The 19,705-nt window shown below is 46.6% G+C and overlaps 1 protein-coding gene across 1 annotated transcript in view; it reads right to left on the reverse strand.

Moving 5' to 3' along the window:
• Positions 1-19,705, reverse strand: part of SH3RF3 (SH3 domain containing ring finger 3) — a 319,279-nt gene that overhangs the window by 297,200 nt on the left and 2,374 nt on the right. The window contains exon 2 of the mRNA XM_081832297.1: positions 19,491-19,604. Coding sequence (XP_081688423.1) covers positions 19,491-19,604 — 114 coding nt within the window. The remainder of the gene's footprint in view (positions 1-19,490; positions 19,605-19,705) is intronic.

The raw sequence follows: 19,705 nt of genomic DNA on the forward strand, positions 1-19,705 counted from the left end.
TTCATCTAGAACTAATGATGTAATGTATGGGGATTAACATAAGAATAAAAAAAAATACTCATTTCACATTCAAAAAAAAAAAATCTTAAAAAAAAAAAAAAAACACTGCATAAAGGATTTGACAATGCACAGGGAAAGTGCAGGCCACCCCCACACATATTCCCCCAAACCATAAAGATATAACGGGATGATGGAGAAGGGGAAACTGCCCACCTCCCCTTATGATACTGCCTGTCACCTCAGAAAACGGACAGGCTGACAGGTGACAGCTTTGTAATCACTTAATCCTAAAACACTGCGCACTCTTCCTATGAAGGAACATAAATCCAGACACTGAATTCCACTCCCTCTGAAAAGGGGCCAGAAGAAAAACAAAATTAGACTCCATGTCCATCAAGACCACTGAAAAGAGACTGCTGATGAGGAGACATGTCAGAGAAGTAATAACTTCCCTTTGGGAAATTTAAATAATCCGCTGGGTCTGAAAAATGTGCGCATTCTGGGTTTCAGAGCAATTTCTCAGCGTGCCTTTTATAAGCCCTCCAGGCTGTTATTACATTAGGTTCAGTCCCAAAATTCCTGCAGTGGTTTGCAGATTCTATCACTACAACAATTCAAGTATCAGAGGAAACTTCAGATTGTTGCCTATAAACCTTCTGAAAGTACACTGTATGGGTACAAATCAGTCAGAGTCATGAAAAAGCATGTCAGCATCAGAACCTCTATTATGGTACCTGGAGTGTTCTAAGGTGTTCGAGTCCAGCTCTCCGACACAGTGCCACCAGCCATGTGTGGCTACTGAGCCCCTGAAAGGGGGGCGAGTCAGAATGGAGCTGTGCTGTTAAGGGTGAAATAAACACCAGGCTTCAAACGAAGCTTGGGAAAAAGAATGCAAAATATCTCATTAACATGATTTGTAGTGGCTGATGCCTGCATGCCAATATTTTGGATATAGTGGGTTAAATAAGATACAGTATTAAACTAATTTCATCTGCTGCTTTTTACCTTTTGTAATGCAACTGCTAGAAAATTTCAAATTACACATGTGGCTCACATTCTCTCTATGGACAGTGCTGCTTTGGAGTATGAGATTAAGAATTCATGCCATCAAAAGACTTTATTTGAACACATGTTAATCCATTAGCTTTCTGTAAATGTTTTTGAGACATGTAAGCGCAGATGTCCAGGGGAAAAAAATTCTGTATTCAGTCTGTCTCCATGGCCACAAATGTGGAGCCCCACAAACATCTGGGCCTGATTTTAACACTCAATCCAGAGAGAAGGAGACTCAGATGGCAGGGAGAGGCCACCTATGTATGAAAACTTAGAACAAAAAGACAGCACCGGCACTTCCCTGTGGGTCACTGTGTACACACTTTCCAGAATGTGCATTTCGCCTTGTGAATCAAGAACAACTCAAACATAAGCAAGAACCCAAGGACCCCGCCTCCCCAAATACAAGGGAGACACAGCATATCACACTGTGCAATGACACAAGATTACCTCTGAAAGCCTCTTCCTACACTGAGCCCCCAAAGCACAGCTGACCTTCACTAGCATTTCAGCCACAGAAGAGACAGAATCTTCCTGTTCCCATCCCTTCCCCCATCATCTCCTCGTTCTACATCTGCTCTTTATGCTTAGATATGAAATTCTCCCACTGACTTGCATCTTTATACATACATTTTTTTTTTTTACAATATGGTAAAAGATAGCACAAAATATTTTAATTTCCCCTCGGTCCGGGCAGCTGGTGAGGAGAAAATAATGTGAACTTGGAGGCAGTCAGAACTGAATTCTAATCCTAGCTCACACCTTGGTTTCCTGCTCTGTGAAATGACGTGCATGGCACCAGTCCCACAACAATGCACAGCCCAAAGCGAAAGCCAGTCTGCCTGGGTTCAGGTCCCAGCTCCCACCCACTAGCTGTGTGATAAGCTGCTCAACTTCTCTGGGCCTCACTTTTCCCATCTACAAAATGCGGGTAATCAGAGTACCTATTTCACTACGTAATTCATGAGTTGAATTCATTGTTTTTGTACAAAATTATTTTTCTAAAGAATTACCTGTTAAGTGAATTAATCAGCAGAATAATGCCAGGCTCATAAATAAAATGGTTCCAACTGCCATCAGGTAAAGACCAATATCCCTAGCATGGTCTCACACCTCTGTCTCCCCCTTCCCCTCCAACCTTATCTCAAGCTGGTCTCACGACCCCCACTGGGCCCCCAAATGCTTCCTTTCAGTTCCCCGTTTGCTCCAAGCACCTTACGACTCCAGGCCACAATGCCCGCTATTCCCTCTGCTGGAACACTCTTCCTCCCTTCTCCACCTGTCCTAGCCCAGCTGTTCATCCTTCCAGCAGAGATCTGGTAAGATTCTCCAGTCTTCTGCTCCCACAATCCTTCATACTTCTCTGCAGGTTGGGAATGGCCTTCCAGGAAAGGTTTCCTCTACCCCACCAACTTTTCCAGGCCTTCTGTGGTTTAAACCAATACTGCTCAACGGTGGCGTCAGCTACATCCGGGGACTTTTGACAAGCCGATGCCAGGCTGCAACCAGACCAATCACATCAGGACCTCTGGGCCAGGCCCACACTTCAGTGTTTGGGCAAGTTCCCCAAGGATTTCCACATGTAACCCAAGTCGGCAACCGCTGGATCAATATAAGAACACAGGTGCAGTATTTTAAAGGATGGTTTCAATCTTCCAATAGGATTTTAAAAATCATCTATTGACTGCAAAGAGAACACATGATTTTCTTAAATCTAACTTAACCCAATTAGAGTATAAAAATACATATATTACAAAACATCTCCACTGTAGCTGAGATTTCTCAATTAGCATTTTATTCAGTCTCTGGATAGCCCATAACACCAACCAACTGGAAGCTCCGGGAAGTCAGAGACTTTCTCTTGCTCTCTGTGATGTCACCAGCATAGGGAAGCGTGCCGGCATGCACACCTGTGATGAGAGGTGCAGTCCTCCACGCACCAGACTGCAGGTGACAGGAATGCGGGCCAAGCAGTACACCCAGCACAGTGACAGGCAGTGGGTGGCTCGTTTGAACAAATGAACTCCCCCTGCCGTGGCTCTTCCTCTCTCTCTGCCTGGCACGCTGCTTGTCCTCTCACTATGGGAGAGCCCCCCGCCTGCGTTTGAAGCCATTCATCTGTGGTTTATGAAATACTGTGGTAACCTTTGAGATGCAAAGAGGTTTAGAAGTGCAAAAGACTGCCAATATGAATATTAATAGCAGCGTTATTAATAACTGAAGTTGTCTGCCAGACACTTGACTCTTGATTAAAGGAAGTGAAGGAGCTCAAGCCAAGCCAGAAACAGCTCAGTGCAGAGCTGAAGGATCTGTGCTAGAGCACTGGTCCCCATGGGGACAGAGGCTATTCTGAATGTCTGACTAGAGAAGTTTACATAAAGTCAGGTGGGTGCTGCCACTCGCATGGTCAGGCCACACCTTCCCTGTTCACCAGGGTGCGAGCTCCACCAGCAGAGCTCGCGAAGCTCGCTGCTCTCCCCAGAGCCCAGAACAGTGTCTGGCCTGCATATGGGGCCCCAGCAAAGTGGATCAAGGGAAAAGCAAATGAGTAAATGAGAGAAGGGAGCAAGGGAGGAAGGAGGAATGTGCGGCTGAACACTAGAAAGTGCAGACAGGGGAGCTCAGACCCAAAGCTCACATGGGCTCTGCCCACTCCACAAAGAACAAAAAACAGAACTTCTTTTGGTAAAATCACCAATCCAGAACTGTTCCACAAGCTGTTAATTCACCTAAAATACTTTTTTTAAAAGCACTGTGGTCGCTGTCACTACAAATATTTGAGACACCAGCTGTCCTGACAAACAAGCAGCCTATCCATACCCAAGTCTTAGTAACTTCATGATTCAAATATATTCATATTATGTTTTGCTTCTTAAGTCATGAATGTACTTTTCAGCATTAGAAATTATCCCTTCCATATCTTTAAATATTGTGGTTTCTGCCTGACTAATGTTATCTTTAATTATACATCATCAAGTATTTTACTGTGATCTAATGGGGTCTATTACTCATCAGAATGGCCCCAGTCAGCAATCATACTCCCCAGAGCCAACCACTCAACCCTTCTTCCATTTTTCAAATGTACCAGCCTGCACGTGCACAAATTTATACACAGACTGAGTCACAGCATCTTATCAATTTGTCCAAAAGACAAAACTACCCTTGAAGGAACTCACCACAGTATACTGGCTTCCTAGTAAGGTCTGGCCCAGCGACACTTTGAGCACTGAGGGCCCTCCGACCTTGCCCTGGGTACAGCCACACCTCCCTGTCCACCCCAGGCACACTCTACACAGGCCATGAACAGAAGAGAAACGGGTACTCGGGAAGGTAAGCAATGTACCCAAGTCCTGCAGCAAGCCGGTGGCAGACCCAGGATCCCACCCTCAGTGACAACACAAGGCAGGAGGCCAGGAGAAGAACACGACAAGACCTGGATGGGCCACATAGCATGTTGGGGTGCTTTCCGCACCCTGACTCCCACAGTCACCAACCACAACCCACCCAGATGACCTCTTTCAAAATATATTTGAAGAGCCAAGCAATCTTAAGCAAACCTAAAGATCAGCAGATGCCAGCTAGTCCCCAAACTCTCATTCAAAGGGATGAACTGCCAGTCAAATTAATAATCTTAAACGCACAATTTATACAAAGTATAAATGTATACATATATTTTCTATATATTAATATGTATGTATATAAATAAACATATCTATGTCTTTTGACATGTTTTAGTTATTGAGTGAAAAATGAACAGGTCAGGCTCAAGTTCTAGACATTTTACCTAAACAGCTGGTGCTTAACTTCTGCATACTTATAAGACAGACTCAAACTACTAAACCAAGTGCCTTAAGACCCAGAAGCAGAAAACATAACGAGAAAGGTCACTGGATGGACAATTAACAAATAAATCATTTTGAAAGAACTGGAATCAATGACGAGCTAGAAGACCTTGATGTGTCCCTCTTGAATAATTGACGAGGAATCTTTTCTTGGACCATTTATGACTATGTTTAGAACCCCATTTAGTGCTCTAAGATAGTTCGCCCACGTGTTGGCTTCTTATCAGACCTGTTGACCAAGCAGCAGATGGAAAACAATAAATACACACACAGATCTGGTGTCCGTGCGCTGTGCCAACAGCATGCTGCAGCAACAACTCCACAACCGCCTTCACTTGGCCCTGCTGACAGCAAGGCTGGCAGCCTTTCCAAGTGAGTGTAGATGCGAACCTGGCCTCAGGGCTGCTCCAGGTTGTGCGGATAGACTCTCACAGAGTGCAGCACTGTCTCCCTGTGCGCATTTCCTTCTGACGACCTCCCAGTAGCCATGGCAGCTGTGATTTCAAGAAACAGGCACCCTGGTCATTTCTCCCCGGCACCTCTAGGAAGGTGCTAGCCAACACCTGTCTCCTTTGGAGAAAGAGAAAGCCCGTCTGTGACTCACTCCAGGCTCACGGGGCCTGCGGGGCAGGGGAGAAGGAGCAGAGACAGGGAGGGGAGGAGCTTGTTTGAACCGTAGTGAGGGAGGGAAGAGCTTTGGCTGAGGAGAAAGACCCAGAGGCCCCTGGGTTGGAGGGAGGCCCCAGGAAAGGCACCAAGAGGAGAGGAGACAAAGTACTAACACCAGCAGGACTGACTAATAGGACTTTGAGAATGGAGTGCAAGGTGGGGGGAGGCCAGGGCAGAGGGCTGGCTCTCCAGAGCGGGGAGCATGGCAGAGGGGCCAGGGAGGTCTGATGGGGAGGGTGGTGGTGTCGAGACCTGTAGACACAGAAGGCTGCTCTACGTGGTGGGGCTGGCTGGGAGGTTGCATGAAGCCTCTCCAGCGCCCATGATCCTCAATAAGGCCTTGGGTCAGTACCTTTGGGAAGATCCTCCACACAGCACCCAGCAGGACCACAGAAAGTGAACTAATTCTGTGGCAGCGAAGGCCCTGAGCCAGAGGAGGCTTGAGAGGAGGCACAGCCCCCAAACCTTCTGAGAGACAGGGAGGGGAATGCTGGTCTCCCACTCACTTGGAAAGGCTACCAGCCAACGTCATGTGACCCTCAAAAGGCCACAGCGGGGCTCCTAAGGAGCCGCCCATGGCTTGGCCAGGGCTCCGGCAGGGGTCACAGGCTATGCACATAGCCGGGCCCACCTCCTGCCCCACAGCCACCAACTCCTCGGGGCGAGCATGGCCTCTGGGTCCCCCTTCCCAAGGGTTGGTGGCTGTGGGAGCGTCTGGGTGGTGGTGGTGGGCAGGGGAGAAGTGGCAGCTAAGAAGAACATCACTTTACCTTGAGCACCCTAAAATGTAGGACACCAGCGGGTGATCCAGAACTAGATGAAAGGGATATCTGAGATTTTGGAAAGGCAGAGTTGCAACAAAGATATGCATATGTAGACTCTGCAGGGTCCCCCAACCTGTGCCCCCACGTCCTTCCTTAGGCTCTCAGCCCAACTTTGTTGGAGGTTCATCCATTCTACTACTTATTATTATGAAAACTCAAGGCTCAAGAATAATAACAGTAACGACATTTATTAAATGCCTATTATACATCTAGTACTTGTCTCAGAACGTTTTAGGTAAGAACTCATTCAGCTTACAGTCCTTTGAGATGCTGGATGCTCTTCTTGGTCCCCACCTTCCAGATGAGGACACTGCAGCCCAGCTGTCACATCATGTGCCTAATGGCTGGCCCACAGCACGCTGCCAGGATACGTGGAGAGGGCCACCTAAGTCCAGACTCTCAGGCCCCAAGGCTCCAAGCCTGCCCATGGCTGTATGCAGCCCTCCATAGCTCATCTGTTCTTTCCTGCTTTGTTCCTTCAGAAGCATTGCCATCTACCACCACACTCCTGAGCACAGAAGAACCAACTAACCAATACCAGTACCACTACAGAAGTTCTGCTCCTACACAGGGGGTTCAGACTCAGTGCAAGGCATGGTCCTGACCCTGGTGAACTTATAGTGAACCCTGATGAACATTTGCATGGGTGAAACTCAAGACCTAAAGAATGACCAGAGAATAAATTCTAGAGAAGAGCTTTAGACATGCAATGAGAACGTAGACAAACGTGGCCTGGAGAAGTGCCAAGAGTCCCTCAGCGATGTGTGGTCAGCACTGGGGAGATGAAGAGGAGTGGCTACAGGACAGCCCCTGAGACAGCACAGTAGGATGGAGGACACCTAAGGAAGCACACACAGATGATATGATGACAGGCTTCTCTACAGTGTCCCAAGGACAAGGACGGAGGAAGGGGGTACCCATCCTTTAGGAATGGCCCACCTTCAATCAATGGCAAAGAAGGTGCTGGGTCTTGTGTAACCACAGAGCAAACGCCAGGGGGGACCTCACTGTGCAGGATGAGAGAGCAGCCATGGGCCATGCAGAAACAAGACCACAGGACCTAGAACCTGGCCCAAAGGAAGAGTCAGTGGAGCTGTGACAATCAAACAGCATTGTGGGACAATTGTTTGGGCCATGGGCACAGGCAGCCAGCAGGGAGTGTGGTCATCAGGGGCCTGGCCCAGTGTGACAGGAACTGGGTTTGGTGCTGTCTGAGAAGCAGAAAGGAAGATGTTAACTGTCCCTTCTGAGAAAGTAATGATAAAACTTGGTGCCACAAACACAGCTGATGAAGGAAAATCAAAAAGGATCTCAACCCCTGTAAGATGTCAGTACTAGGTCAGGCCCTCCCAGCTCTGCATTCTGTCATCAGCTTACCCAGACAGCCCTGCTGTGACCGTGGAGCCTGACCTGGGATTCTCAGACTGGGAACCAGAGTGCAGAGCCCTCTGCCCTGAGATGAACCATGGAGCCTGACCACCCTCAGAACATTTGAGCTCTGTGGACCAGGTTGGAGGAGAGCCTGTTTTGACCATTTCCTTTACCCCTTGTGTATCTCTCGGTCCTGAACCCTGTGCCACTTTTCTGCTGTGATCACACGTTGTCAAGTTCAGGTACCAGTCTGGTGCCCGACTGGTTCAAATGGGCATGAATATGACTCCATGCCAGGTGGGTGCCACAAGCTGAAGATGGGCATAAGGACAGCCCAGCTCAGACCCCAGCTCAGCGAGCATGAGGACCCCAAAGACACATGTAATTCTTAACCCTCCCTGCCCCATTGATATTTCAGCCCGAAACAAACCCCAAAGGCTAAGTTGCTCACACTTGTTATTTGAGTTGAAAAAAAAAATTGTAAGCAATTTTTCCAAAAGTTGGCTTCCAAGCATCAAATGCTGCCCCTGTCTCTCATATTCACCTCACCCAACCCTCTCCCATCTTACAAACCCACTGCCCAGGCCCCAGCAGCTCATATACAGAGAAAACTAGGGGTGGAAAAGATAAATGTCAAGATGCTCTAGAAAAACAAAGTCTGCTTATTCTGTGACTGCAGGCAGTTTTTATCCAAACTATAGTCATCCATGCCGCATCTTCACCGTATTTACTTAATGAGGTTCTTTAATTGACTCACTTTTTATTTAAATTTGCTTCCAAATAAGACTTCGTGTTAACTGCCATAATTTTTTTTTAATGGACCACTTGACCTAAAAGAAAGGATCATTAAAAGAAACACAAACATCGACATAAAGCATCACTAGGTACCACCTGGGACACCGTGCAGCCATCACAGTGGGCCCCCACATTTGGGTTCCCCATGTCCCCACCAGGAACACAGGCACCCTGTGGCACTCTTCCCTGCTCTTCCTGCCAGGTCACCCTCCATCAGCCAGGATGCTACCTCTGAGTCCTCGACACTCCACTGTAACACCCCCTCACCACATCTGTCAACATGACAATTGTCACCTTGAAAACCGACAGGCTTGAAAATTCCTCAACCTGACAGAATGTTTCCCACTTCCATTTAGAAAGTGAAAGTGTTCCCAAATGACAGCCACCTTTCCCCACAGTTGCTGACAAGCCACAGCACGTCCATCACTCAGCAACAATCCACGATTACTTTGCGGGTAAGGCCAAACACCAACTATCAGAAAAGAAACCTCAGCTGGACCACGCTCCAGAATGAAGAATGAAGGCCACGCTCCATGTGGTGCACCCAGGGCAAAGTCAGCTCTTCACCCACAGAAGGAAGTGGGGCTTCTGAAAATGGGACAAGCCCACAACAAAAGTCACATCTAAAACCCTCCTTCAGTGCACACCGCTGTCAGGAGACAGGAGACCACCCACCCCTCCTCAGAGAGGCCCCCTGTGCAGCAGCCTCTCCTGCTGTTGAAAGCCAGTCCACCCCACTCTGCTCAGTGGCACCCAGCCCCCCACAACTGTGCCCGATGTGCTGGGGAACCCATGGGGGCAGCTGGGTTGGCCAGGGCTGTGGGAAGTCATGGGAAACCCATCTGATTCCAAGTTTGAGGAGAAAACCCCATGGTTTTATATGAAAATCAGAGGAAGCATATTCTAGAATAACATTCATGTGAATTTTTAAGAAGATAATATAAGACCTCAAATAAATACCCACTGCTAGAAAGAATGCAGCAGGAGGGGTATGGGTGGGAAGGGGGCAGCTAGCAATGAAATGGGGGCACACAGGTTACCCAGTCTGAAGGTATCAGAATCCACCCAGAGGGGACTTGGAACATGGTGATGATTCGGCACAATGGGCTAGAAATCACCACCCAGCAGGCAGCAGCTATCCCACAAGGGCAGCAGTGGGGTAGGGATCAGGGAGGCCAGGTGGGAGACCAGAGCAAGAGACCAGAGGTGCCCTTAGGAAACACATCTGAGAAACCCCAGGAACTCGAGAAAGACCCAGCAGGGCCCAGGAGGCAGAGGTGACAAGGCAGAGAAGTTCCCCATGTGGCTTTTCCAGGTAAGAGCCGGGGAGGTCTGTGTGTGCTACCTTGGGAGTCTCCAGGAAGAAAGCTGCCAGCCCATGACACGAGGCCCCTCTCAGGGTGGCATGACCTTGATGGGTATGCCCCACAGGGCATAGCCAGGAACATTCCCCGCTGTGGACCCCAGACATGTCTCTTCATCCAAAAGCAAAACTGCTGTCAACAAGAACGCCATGAGATGGTGGGACAACCAGAAAGATGTCCTCATTCACCGGGGACTAACCTGCACAGACAGGATGCCCTCGTCCTCAGAGTGAGCACACCCGAGAGCCCAGTGAGCATCACAGAGTAGCCCGGCAGGCATAGGATGTGAGCTCCCAGCCTTGCTGAGCTGCATTAACCGGTCTGGGAGTGTTCCTCTCGGCCCCCACAGCCACTCTGAACCCTCCTCTCTCTCCAGGTCTGACCTCCCATGGATGCCTTCAGGACCCCTTTTCCCCTGAGTCTAGCAAAGGAGCATTTTGCCATCTCTGCAGAGATGCTGACTTAGAAGCCTAACCCTTCTCCCAGGATTCACAGACATCCTCAAGTGTTGCCCACCACTCCCGGGACAGGCACCCTGAATCCACAGCAGAGTTCTGTCTGCACCTGTAAAGAACGGGTCAGGCTGGACTGATGACCTCTGCAGCCTGGGGATCAGCTCCACGCCTGGCCCGGAGCACTTGGGAAGGAAGGCAGGTGCCAAAAGGCTGCAAGGCACTCACGTCCCTCCTTTGAGCTATTCTCAGTGTTGGGGAGAACCTGCTAATCACTAAGAAAGCTAGAGGAAGGGGAACAGAGACAACATGACTAACTGTTGCCTCCGGGAAAGCCAGATGATCCAAACTTTAAAGGGCCAACAAAGCAGTAATTGTCAGGAAAACACGCAGCCCACAGAAGGGAACAGTGAAGAAAGAACACTGAAAACAGCTTGAGGAAATAAAAATGGAATCAGAAAATGTGCAGAAGAGACAAAAGATAGGGCTTGCAGAGGTTTGGGCTTCAGTGGGTTAGACTGGTGACAGCCATCTTTTTACCCAGGTGAAGTCATCTGGGACCTGGTGTAGACCAATCCCTTCAATACAGACATGCCCACACCCACCCAAAGCCACCCAGCGCCCTGTCCTCTGGTGGGGAGAGCATTTGAAGTCCTCTCAGCCCCCAGGACTACCCCCAGAGGGCCTGGCTGTCAGGGGTATTTTAGGGGTTCTTCAGCTCATAGCAACCCCAGAACAGCCCAGAGTTATATGAGAAAGGGTGTGTAAGCCATGAGGTTGTTACAGGAAGTAAAGCATTGAGTGGAAAACTGGTACACCAGCAGCCGGACTCTAGGCGCTGGGGGTTAAAGCTGATGCACTGATTAGTGTGGAGACACATAGGAAATGCTACAAGTAATATCAACCACACTTCACAGGCTGGCTATTAACCCCATGTAGAGTACATATGCCTTTTGCTGAAAGGAACAAGAAAGAAAATTCTATGTCCTGTAACATCTAAATTAAAAAAGAAATTTTGTGGGCGCCTGGGTGGCTCAGTTGGTTAAGCGACTGCCTTCGGCTCAGGTCATGATCCTGGAGTCCCTGGATCGAGTCCCACATCAGGCTCCCTGCTCGGCAGGGAGTCTGCTTCTCCCTCTGACCCTCCCCCCTCTCATGTGCTCTCTCTCATTCTCTCTCTCTCAAATAAATAAATAAAATCTTTAAAAAAAAAAAAAAAAGAAATTTTGTAATTTGCAAGAAATTGCTGAAGCTTGGGGGAAATGGAAGAACATCAGTATGTAAAAGGACCCTGAACAGACTCATGGTTCACAAGGAACAAATGAAATAGGGGGTCAGTGGCCGATCCTGGGACAGAGCATCATACACATCGGCTTGGGGCCCTTAGAGAGGATGCCATGGCTGCACTGGAAGGACAGCAGGAGGGAGCCCTGCCCCGACTTTAAGTGAAAAGCCTTCCACTGGCCTCTACTCTTCACCTCTGCCTTGTCATCTGAGTTTCAACATTTTATGGGTCACTATCTCTGGTCAATAAAGCACTCCGTTTCTTTGGAGCAGCCGTATTTGAGACAGCTTCCACCAGCCTGTGAATGCACCTCACATACGTCCCACACTGACAGTGCAGCTCCTGCTGGCCGGGCCCTCACCCATGCAGCTCTGGGGGACTCGCTGTCTCCGGTGAAGGGCTGACTGCAAAGCCGAACAATCCATTGTCAAACAGGCTGCTGATATTTGCAGTTGCGTTCTCCCTGGTGAGGCTCAACCACAGGGATAACAAGTCCTCCTCAGAATCCAAGATCTGTCACCTCATTTGAGACGTTGGGGGCAACACCTTAACTCTGGGGAAACTGCTATCACAGAGCATGTGACAAAGCTCAGTTTGTCAGATGGTGACTCCAGATAAATGTCCAAATCCCTAAGAACCATACAATCCGAATGCAGCCCTAGAAGGCACAAAAGCACGTCTACTCAGCCAAAAAAGAGCTGTCTTTTCTTTAGGAGCACCTATCTTTCCTTCTGCACATCTTTAGACCATGAACTGGCTCCAGACAATCTTTGCTAGTGCCACCATTAACTCACAGGCACCATGAAGCTGGTAGATAAAGGTGAGTCTCACAGGTTATCTATTTTAAGGTGACGGACCTTCGCAAAGGCTGCGTGCCCGCACCATCCTGACGCTCTGTACGCTTCATCTTGCACAAGTGCAGCTGGCTGTAATTACCTTTCGCCATGCTCGGGAAGGGGAAGTAGGTGCAATTTTTAAGTTATGCAGAATTCGAAGTATGATTATAAGGAGTTAAGGAATCTAACAGTTTATCTATAAACAGTAAATACTTCTTAACACAGAAATTTCTAAACCATTAGGGATGAATAGGTGGCAGTGCTGCAATGTTGTGTGTAGAACAAATGAAGCCTTGGGAGTTTAACTGTCAAAGAAGGCACAGTAGTTTTTGTTGCCAGGACTCCAGCGCTGTTTTGAACATGAGCCGGGGGTTCCATTTGCTGGCAAGGTGGCAAGCAAATTTTGTGCCACTTTCTAAAGACCAATATAATTTGTATCCCAAATGTTATTGTAGTGCCTGTACATAGTAGGTGCTCAAATAAGTGTGCAGGGAAGCAGAAGAGAATGCACACTATCCTATCTCTTAAACTACTGTGTGACAGCTTCGCTGTGAACCCCCGGTGCTCCCGGAAGCCTCCTTCCGTCTGAGCATTGTTGAGAACGTGCTCTGGGCTCTAGAACATTTATATCCACTCCCAGTGCCGGTGTTCTTCAAGTCTCTCACCACTTCTATTGACCTGAATTCCTGCAGCAAATCCTAATTCATTTAAACTCATATAAATTCACATGAGCATTATGCACACATTCCATTAAGCAGAAATGCAAATATCATAATATCTTCATGTTTGCAGATAACCATCATATCTGTTAACAACGTAAACACATGTGCCAGATGAGAGAAACAACCCACCAAAGCAACTCCTCTCGGATGCTCTTTCAGGTCTCCCACAGGACAACCACATCTCTAAATATCCATAAGCCATCAAGGGCCCAAAAAGGCAGCCATCTGTGAGTAGAATTCAAATGGTGCTACTACTTTATACGCTTTTATTCTAACCTCCACTCAATGGGAAAAGGGAGCCCCATGGTATAGTGTGCTAGCACAATGTTTAAACCATTCACCGCTGCCAACACCTTCGGCTTGACACCTTATTCTTTTAAGGTTAATTAGAATTCCAATAGGATACCCACTGAGCATGCATTTCTAATTCATCAAATATGAAGATCTTCCAAGCAAGGCAAGTCTGATAAAAACTGACCTTGGCCTTTGCAAGTGGGGCTATAAAGAGCACTTCCCCCTAACTCAATCCTTGCTGATGTTTTATTTCAAACATGTACCTCGAAAAAGAGCGTGTTAACTGGGAAAAAGAGAGATTAAATACAGACTGAACTGAAATACACACTTGAAACAACTGCATAATTGAGACCTGCTTTCGTCATGCTCCAGCAAGCAAACGGGCTCTCAAAAGCTGGAACGAAGGAACAATTGGATAGAATTCTGCTCAGCTCAACCGCACTGAGCAGCCTAATTCCAGGCAGTGGTAGACCAGCTCTTGTGTCCTACAAATGAAGGAGGTGGGCTTCGTTTTCAGGAGAGCCTGCCAACCAGCTATACCCACAACTGGGTGGGGTTATTCTCCCCTCCTGCCTTTCTTAAAACAGATTATAACTTGGATTTTTTTTTTCACTTTAATTAAGCTTGTAAGAATAGGGAGCACTACCTGTGATAACAAAGATAAAACTCAGAAGCAATTTAAAAGGTGAAACAGACAGATTCAAGCACTTGACTTAGATGTCCATCAGTGCTCAACAGTCTAGTCATGGTGACACAGGACAACTTGGAATCTAAAGGCAAAGCATTGTATCACAGGTGCTCACACACACACACACAAACACACACCTAGGATACCATATAAATGAATCTACTGGCAGGAAGGTGGGCCCTGTGGAGTGTGCCATACTAGTGATACAAAATTTTGAGATTTTTGTATTAGTAATAGGCACTGAAATGACTGCCAGTTATGTGCGCTAGGCACTGTAGCTACATGGTCTCATTTATCTGATAAAGCAGATAGGATCCCTCTCCCTAAGAAGAAGGTTCAGAAAAGCTAAACCTCTGCCCAGAGGCACATGGTGAGGAAGTAAGGAAGTCAGGATAAATCCACCTGTGCTCTACCCCTGCCCTCCTTCTTCACAGGACTCCACGAAGCCCAGGGATCTGCCCTGTCTGCAGCCACATGCCCAGGGCAGGCAGTGGGCCTCAGTCCCCGGACGGGAGGCTGATCCTGTGCGCCAAGTCCCTGGCTGAGCTGTGGCTGGTCCAGGCACCAGCCTGGCATGCAATTCTGGCCCCTGAGGTGACAAGAGAAGTCTGTGAGGGTGGTCTAGAGCAAACATAAGGGGAAGAAACCCTCCTTTCTGTTATTAAGTCTTGTCACGACGATATGATGCCATCACCACCCATTCAGATTCCAAATGTACCACTCGTGTCATTTACGTAGAGCTGCCTGTGACATGCCGCCGAAGCCACAACTGATACGATGTTCTTTCCTCAGGACCACACACCACTCTGCACGGTTGCTGCTAACTACCCATAAGGCTCACAGCCTGGGTTTACAAGACGGCGGCCTCAAACTGGAAGAGAATCTGCAACCAGGGGGCAGATGGATCTAGCAAGTGAGTGCTACTTAAGTTCAGGACCTTGGTCTCTCATTAACTGGGTTTGTTATAGAGCGAGAGGCCTCCCCTAACCACGAAGCTGGTAGCCTGTCAGCCCAAAGTTCACCTTTCAAGAACACCCCTATTCCTTGTGTGTCTCTGAGCAAGGAAATCTTGGTGCCTCCACTGCCCCATTCACCGAGCCATAGTAAGGAACAGGTGAGATGAATTCCCATCAGCTGACTCAAGCCCTGGCACACACGGGCACTCAGTGAACACCTGGCCCACAGCGCTCTCAGTGAATGGTAACTTTAGATTATTCACCGACCGGCCACAACCTGAAACACAACACTGCTGTAAGTCTCAGAGGTGCTGTTTCCACACCCAGAGGCCTTCTGAAAACAGACCCAAAAGGACTTCACTGTGACTCATCTGTCATGTCTCCAAAGGCTGGTGTCTGCCCTTGTCATCACGGAGACCACAAGTCAACCTCTTGTCCGCTGTCCTTCTGAGCTGTCTGGCTTTTCTGTGAGGGCCTCCAGACACTGGGCCATTTCCTCTGGAGTCCTTATTCCATCCAAGACCAAACAACAACAAAACCCTAATGATACAGCCCAGCAGAACAGAATAGAAAGGGCAGGGGAACGAGCCTGAGAACATACCCAGAACCCAACACTTCCTGGCTCTCTGACTTGACCATTTTGCCCATATATCAGTCCCTCTTGGTTAATTATGCCACCCACCTCACAGGATTATGGTGAGCTTTCTATAAGCAACATATGCTAAAGCGCCCAACACATGGTAGGCACTCAGTAATTGTTCACACAGAAAAATCTCAAACATAAGCTGCCCAAATTTTGACGATTAAAGAACACACACTGATTTGCATCCAGATACCGCAGACTCTCTCTGAACTGGTGTCCCAAGAGGTGACCAGCTGGACCGGTCAACTCCCCATCTCCTCCATACGATGGCCTAAAGCACTCAACCCCTCAGAAGGCTCAGCCTGGCCCACTGCTGTCCAAGCCCTCCCACCTGCCCAGGGACGCCTGTGCTTACTTGGAATTCACTGGCTTGATTCCCAACCATGTTTATGCAAATATACTGATAAATGGCAAACATAAACTTTAATGAAGTGTTATGTAAACAAAAGACATTTAGTGCAAAAGAAGTCACTCCTTGGAAAAACACGGTGACCACTCAGGAAATACTCACCAAAGACAGACCTCTTTAAAATCATCAAACTAGGGCACCTGGGTGGCTCAGTTGGTTAAGCGACTGTCTTCCCAGGAGTCCCAGGATCGAGTCCCGCATCGGGCTCCCTGCTTGGTAGGGAGTCTGCTTCTCCCTCTGACCCTCCCCCCTCTCATGCTCTCTCTCTCTCATTCTCTCTCTCAAATAAATAAATAAAATCTTTAAAAATAAATAAATAAATAAATAAAATAAAATTATCAAACTGGGCAAAAACCAAACCGTACGATATTAAGTGGGAATTGTTTAAAATCTAGAAGGTGCTCCATTCAGAATTCTTTGAAAGTCTCTTTGTCCTCCATTTGAAAGAAACAAATAGGAAATCATAAACTCTGGCTGTGGTTTAAGTCAACTTGGAACTCAAAGACAAGTCCTTAGCCCTGCATCTAAAACATGGTGAACACAAATATGTATGTGTTTATAAAATAAAACATTTAATAGATATCAGTTGTATGAGTCTCTAATTTATTTGACTTTTCCCATTACAGGGTCCCAGGCACACCAGCTGAGAGATACAGAAGAGATTTCTAGTTGAAACATATCCCAAAGTACTTCAAGGTACACGACCCAGACAAAGCAGGCTCTAATGCCTACATGTTATATCATCAACAGCATTACCCAAATTTTCTACAGTTCTTTAATTTGTAAAAATGCCTGTCCTCTTCACCTTCATAGAGTCATGGATGGACACCAATCCAGTGTCCTCAGGAATCTCCTGCGAGCAGCCTGGGTTCCAAGTTCACAGTAAATTCTGTGCATGCCCAAATATAAGGCAAGAGATTTCCCCCCCCCAAAAAAAAATCACTCAAAAAATTAGAATTGTCTTACATTAGGGTTCTTATGAAAGCATATTAAAAAATACTCTTGAAATTACTCAATTTGGAACTACAAAACTCTTTTAAAAAAACATGTTGCCCCAAAACACCTCAACCAATGCTAGTTGGGGGAGTTATAGGGGTCACTTCACACAACTGTAAAAACAAAACAAAAACAAGTTAGGCTGAGAAACTTAGCACACATTTAGCAACTGCAATGGTTGGACACTTCTGTTAAAACAGGACTTTTTAAAAGATCACTTTCAGAAGCAACACATAACAGCAAGTACTTCCCAACAGGCAAACAAAAAAACCAACAGTCCTAACCTTAGGCAGCGGGTACCTGTAACTTGGTATAAAATTTCCAAGGGCAGCATAATTAACTGATTCAAAAAGTGCCTCATCTCAAATGGCTCAAGTGAAAGCAGAGCTGAGAGGTTCTGCTAACCAGGCTGGAACTCTGCTGAGAGGTTCTGCTAACCAGGCTAGAGGATTCTAGGTGGCTCTGCTGAGAACCAAAACCGTGATGAAAAAGATGCCAGTGAAGAGTGTGGAAAAATTATTTCATGAACTCCAAGTGAAACCAAAACAAGAATTAATCCATTTTATACATGATGCATTCCCAATGTCTAACTGTAAGTAAATGCACAATCTAAGCAGATATTTGTTTATCTACATACCTACAACATTTACATATCCCCATCGGTCCAAAAGAAGGTTTGAGGAGCATCTCACTAGGAAAATCAGAGACGGTCTTTCATTAACAGTCAACCTGCTACTAAGGCATATATGGTCTCTGCTGAATCATACATAACATAAGTGCCCATCTATTAAACAACATACAGCAACATCCAGCATTCAGCCTTGCTATGAGGAGTCAAAGTGATTCCAATAGACAGTAAAGTACCAAAAGCATATTTGCAAGTAATTTTCAGCTGAAGCATTTGCCTGTCAAATTTTAGGGTTGCTTAAAGCCCAACACTCCATGCAGGACTTCTGGCTGCCCAAGAAGACTCCCACTGACTTATACATCAGTGAGTAAAAAGTTAGAAGATATTATGATCCTCACCTTCACTGATTTTGCCTTTTGGAAAATGATCAAATATTGATCAAAAATTGGATTTAATTCAGACTTTTCCTGGAACCCAAACTCAGTCCTAATGAGGTGGGCCTGTGAAGAAAGGGGTGAGGGTCACACTCAGTTAACACAACAAAAAGAAAGAAACTGTGTTCTAAAGTTTTCCTGAAGCTCAGACAGCCATAAACAGTCTGATGCTCCATATGCCTATAGAGAAAGTCCACCAATAATCCCAAGACCAGCCAACAAAAAATTAACTCCCTGTTACTGTCATTGCAAAAAGTTATCAGTTCAACCTCTGACAATATTTTTTACGCCACAAATGCCACAGAGTTCTAGGAGCTGCCTCAGGCTACGGCCTTTCAAATTTCAGAGGTTACCTCCTAACCTCCGATCAAACACAATTCACATAAAATGCAGTGGGAGGACATCTGTAAATATACGCTCATCAGAATGTCCTAGCATTTAACTACAAACATCATTCCACAAACCATTCAGTTCTCCGAGCAAGAGGAGGTAACCTGCTTATTCTGCAAATAAAGACCTTTAATTATAATACCTTAGATGAAAACAGCAAGGACAGGAAGGAAAAGTTCGAAAATCAGGAACAAGCACACTCATAACTGGATTTAATCACAATTAAAACCAAAGAAAAACTACTTAACTACCTGCCCTCCAGCAGTGATCCCAGGCATAAATATTCCTTGAGTATTCTGACTGCCCATTATTCTGTATCCATAGGAAACACCCAGTTTGGCAAATTAGGGCATTTACCTCTAATGCTCAATACCCAAGGGCTTAAGTTCTTAACCTCAAAGATGTTGTAGTACTGAGTAATTCAGACGGTTAGAATTTTCCCAGCTTCTCTGTATTATACATATTGGAAGGATTATTTAAATGGTTTATGCACCACCAGCTTCTTAAACGGTCAAAAGTAGAGAAACAAGGTTGTGTTTTCTAAAATGAATGAAAATTACAACAGACTAGTAATGGTTTTTTTTAACTTTTAAATGGGATTTTCTACATTTAAAGAAAATATAAAACATGAGTACTTGCTTCTCACTTAACCCAGCATCCTGCAGGCTTTCCTCCCCCCTCCATAATAGTAACAGCAGCAGAAGGTGTGAAAGGACACCTTCTAAATAACTTCTGAAACCAAATCACTGAAACCCCAAGATAAAGCCTTTCACTGAAATAGAAACACTGAAAGACGTGGTACAATGTAGTTGCACAAAAAAACTCAAATAATGTCCCACCTGGGAATGCAACCCTGCCTGAGGGCCCACAAGAGGTCTAGGGCTTCCTGACAGACCAAGTCCGAGAAGGCTGGGCCAAATATTCCTTCCGCCTCCAGGAGAACTTCTTCCCTCCTGTTAACAAGAGTTTGTAATTTATGTTCTTCCAACCCCCAGGCACACAATTCCCTCTGCCCAATCCTCTCTGGCCAGACACGCAGGCAGGAGGCCAAGAG

Source organism: Leptonychotes weddellii, chromosome 10 (assembly GCF_054177405.1).
Source record: "Leptonychotes weddellii isolate Sample4059 chromosome 10, ASM5417740v2, whole genome shotgun sequence".
Lineage (NCBI taxonomy): Eukaryota > Metazoa > Chordata > Mammalia > Carnivora > Phocidae > Leptonychotes > Leptonychotes weddellii.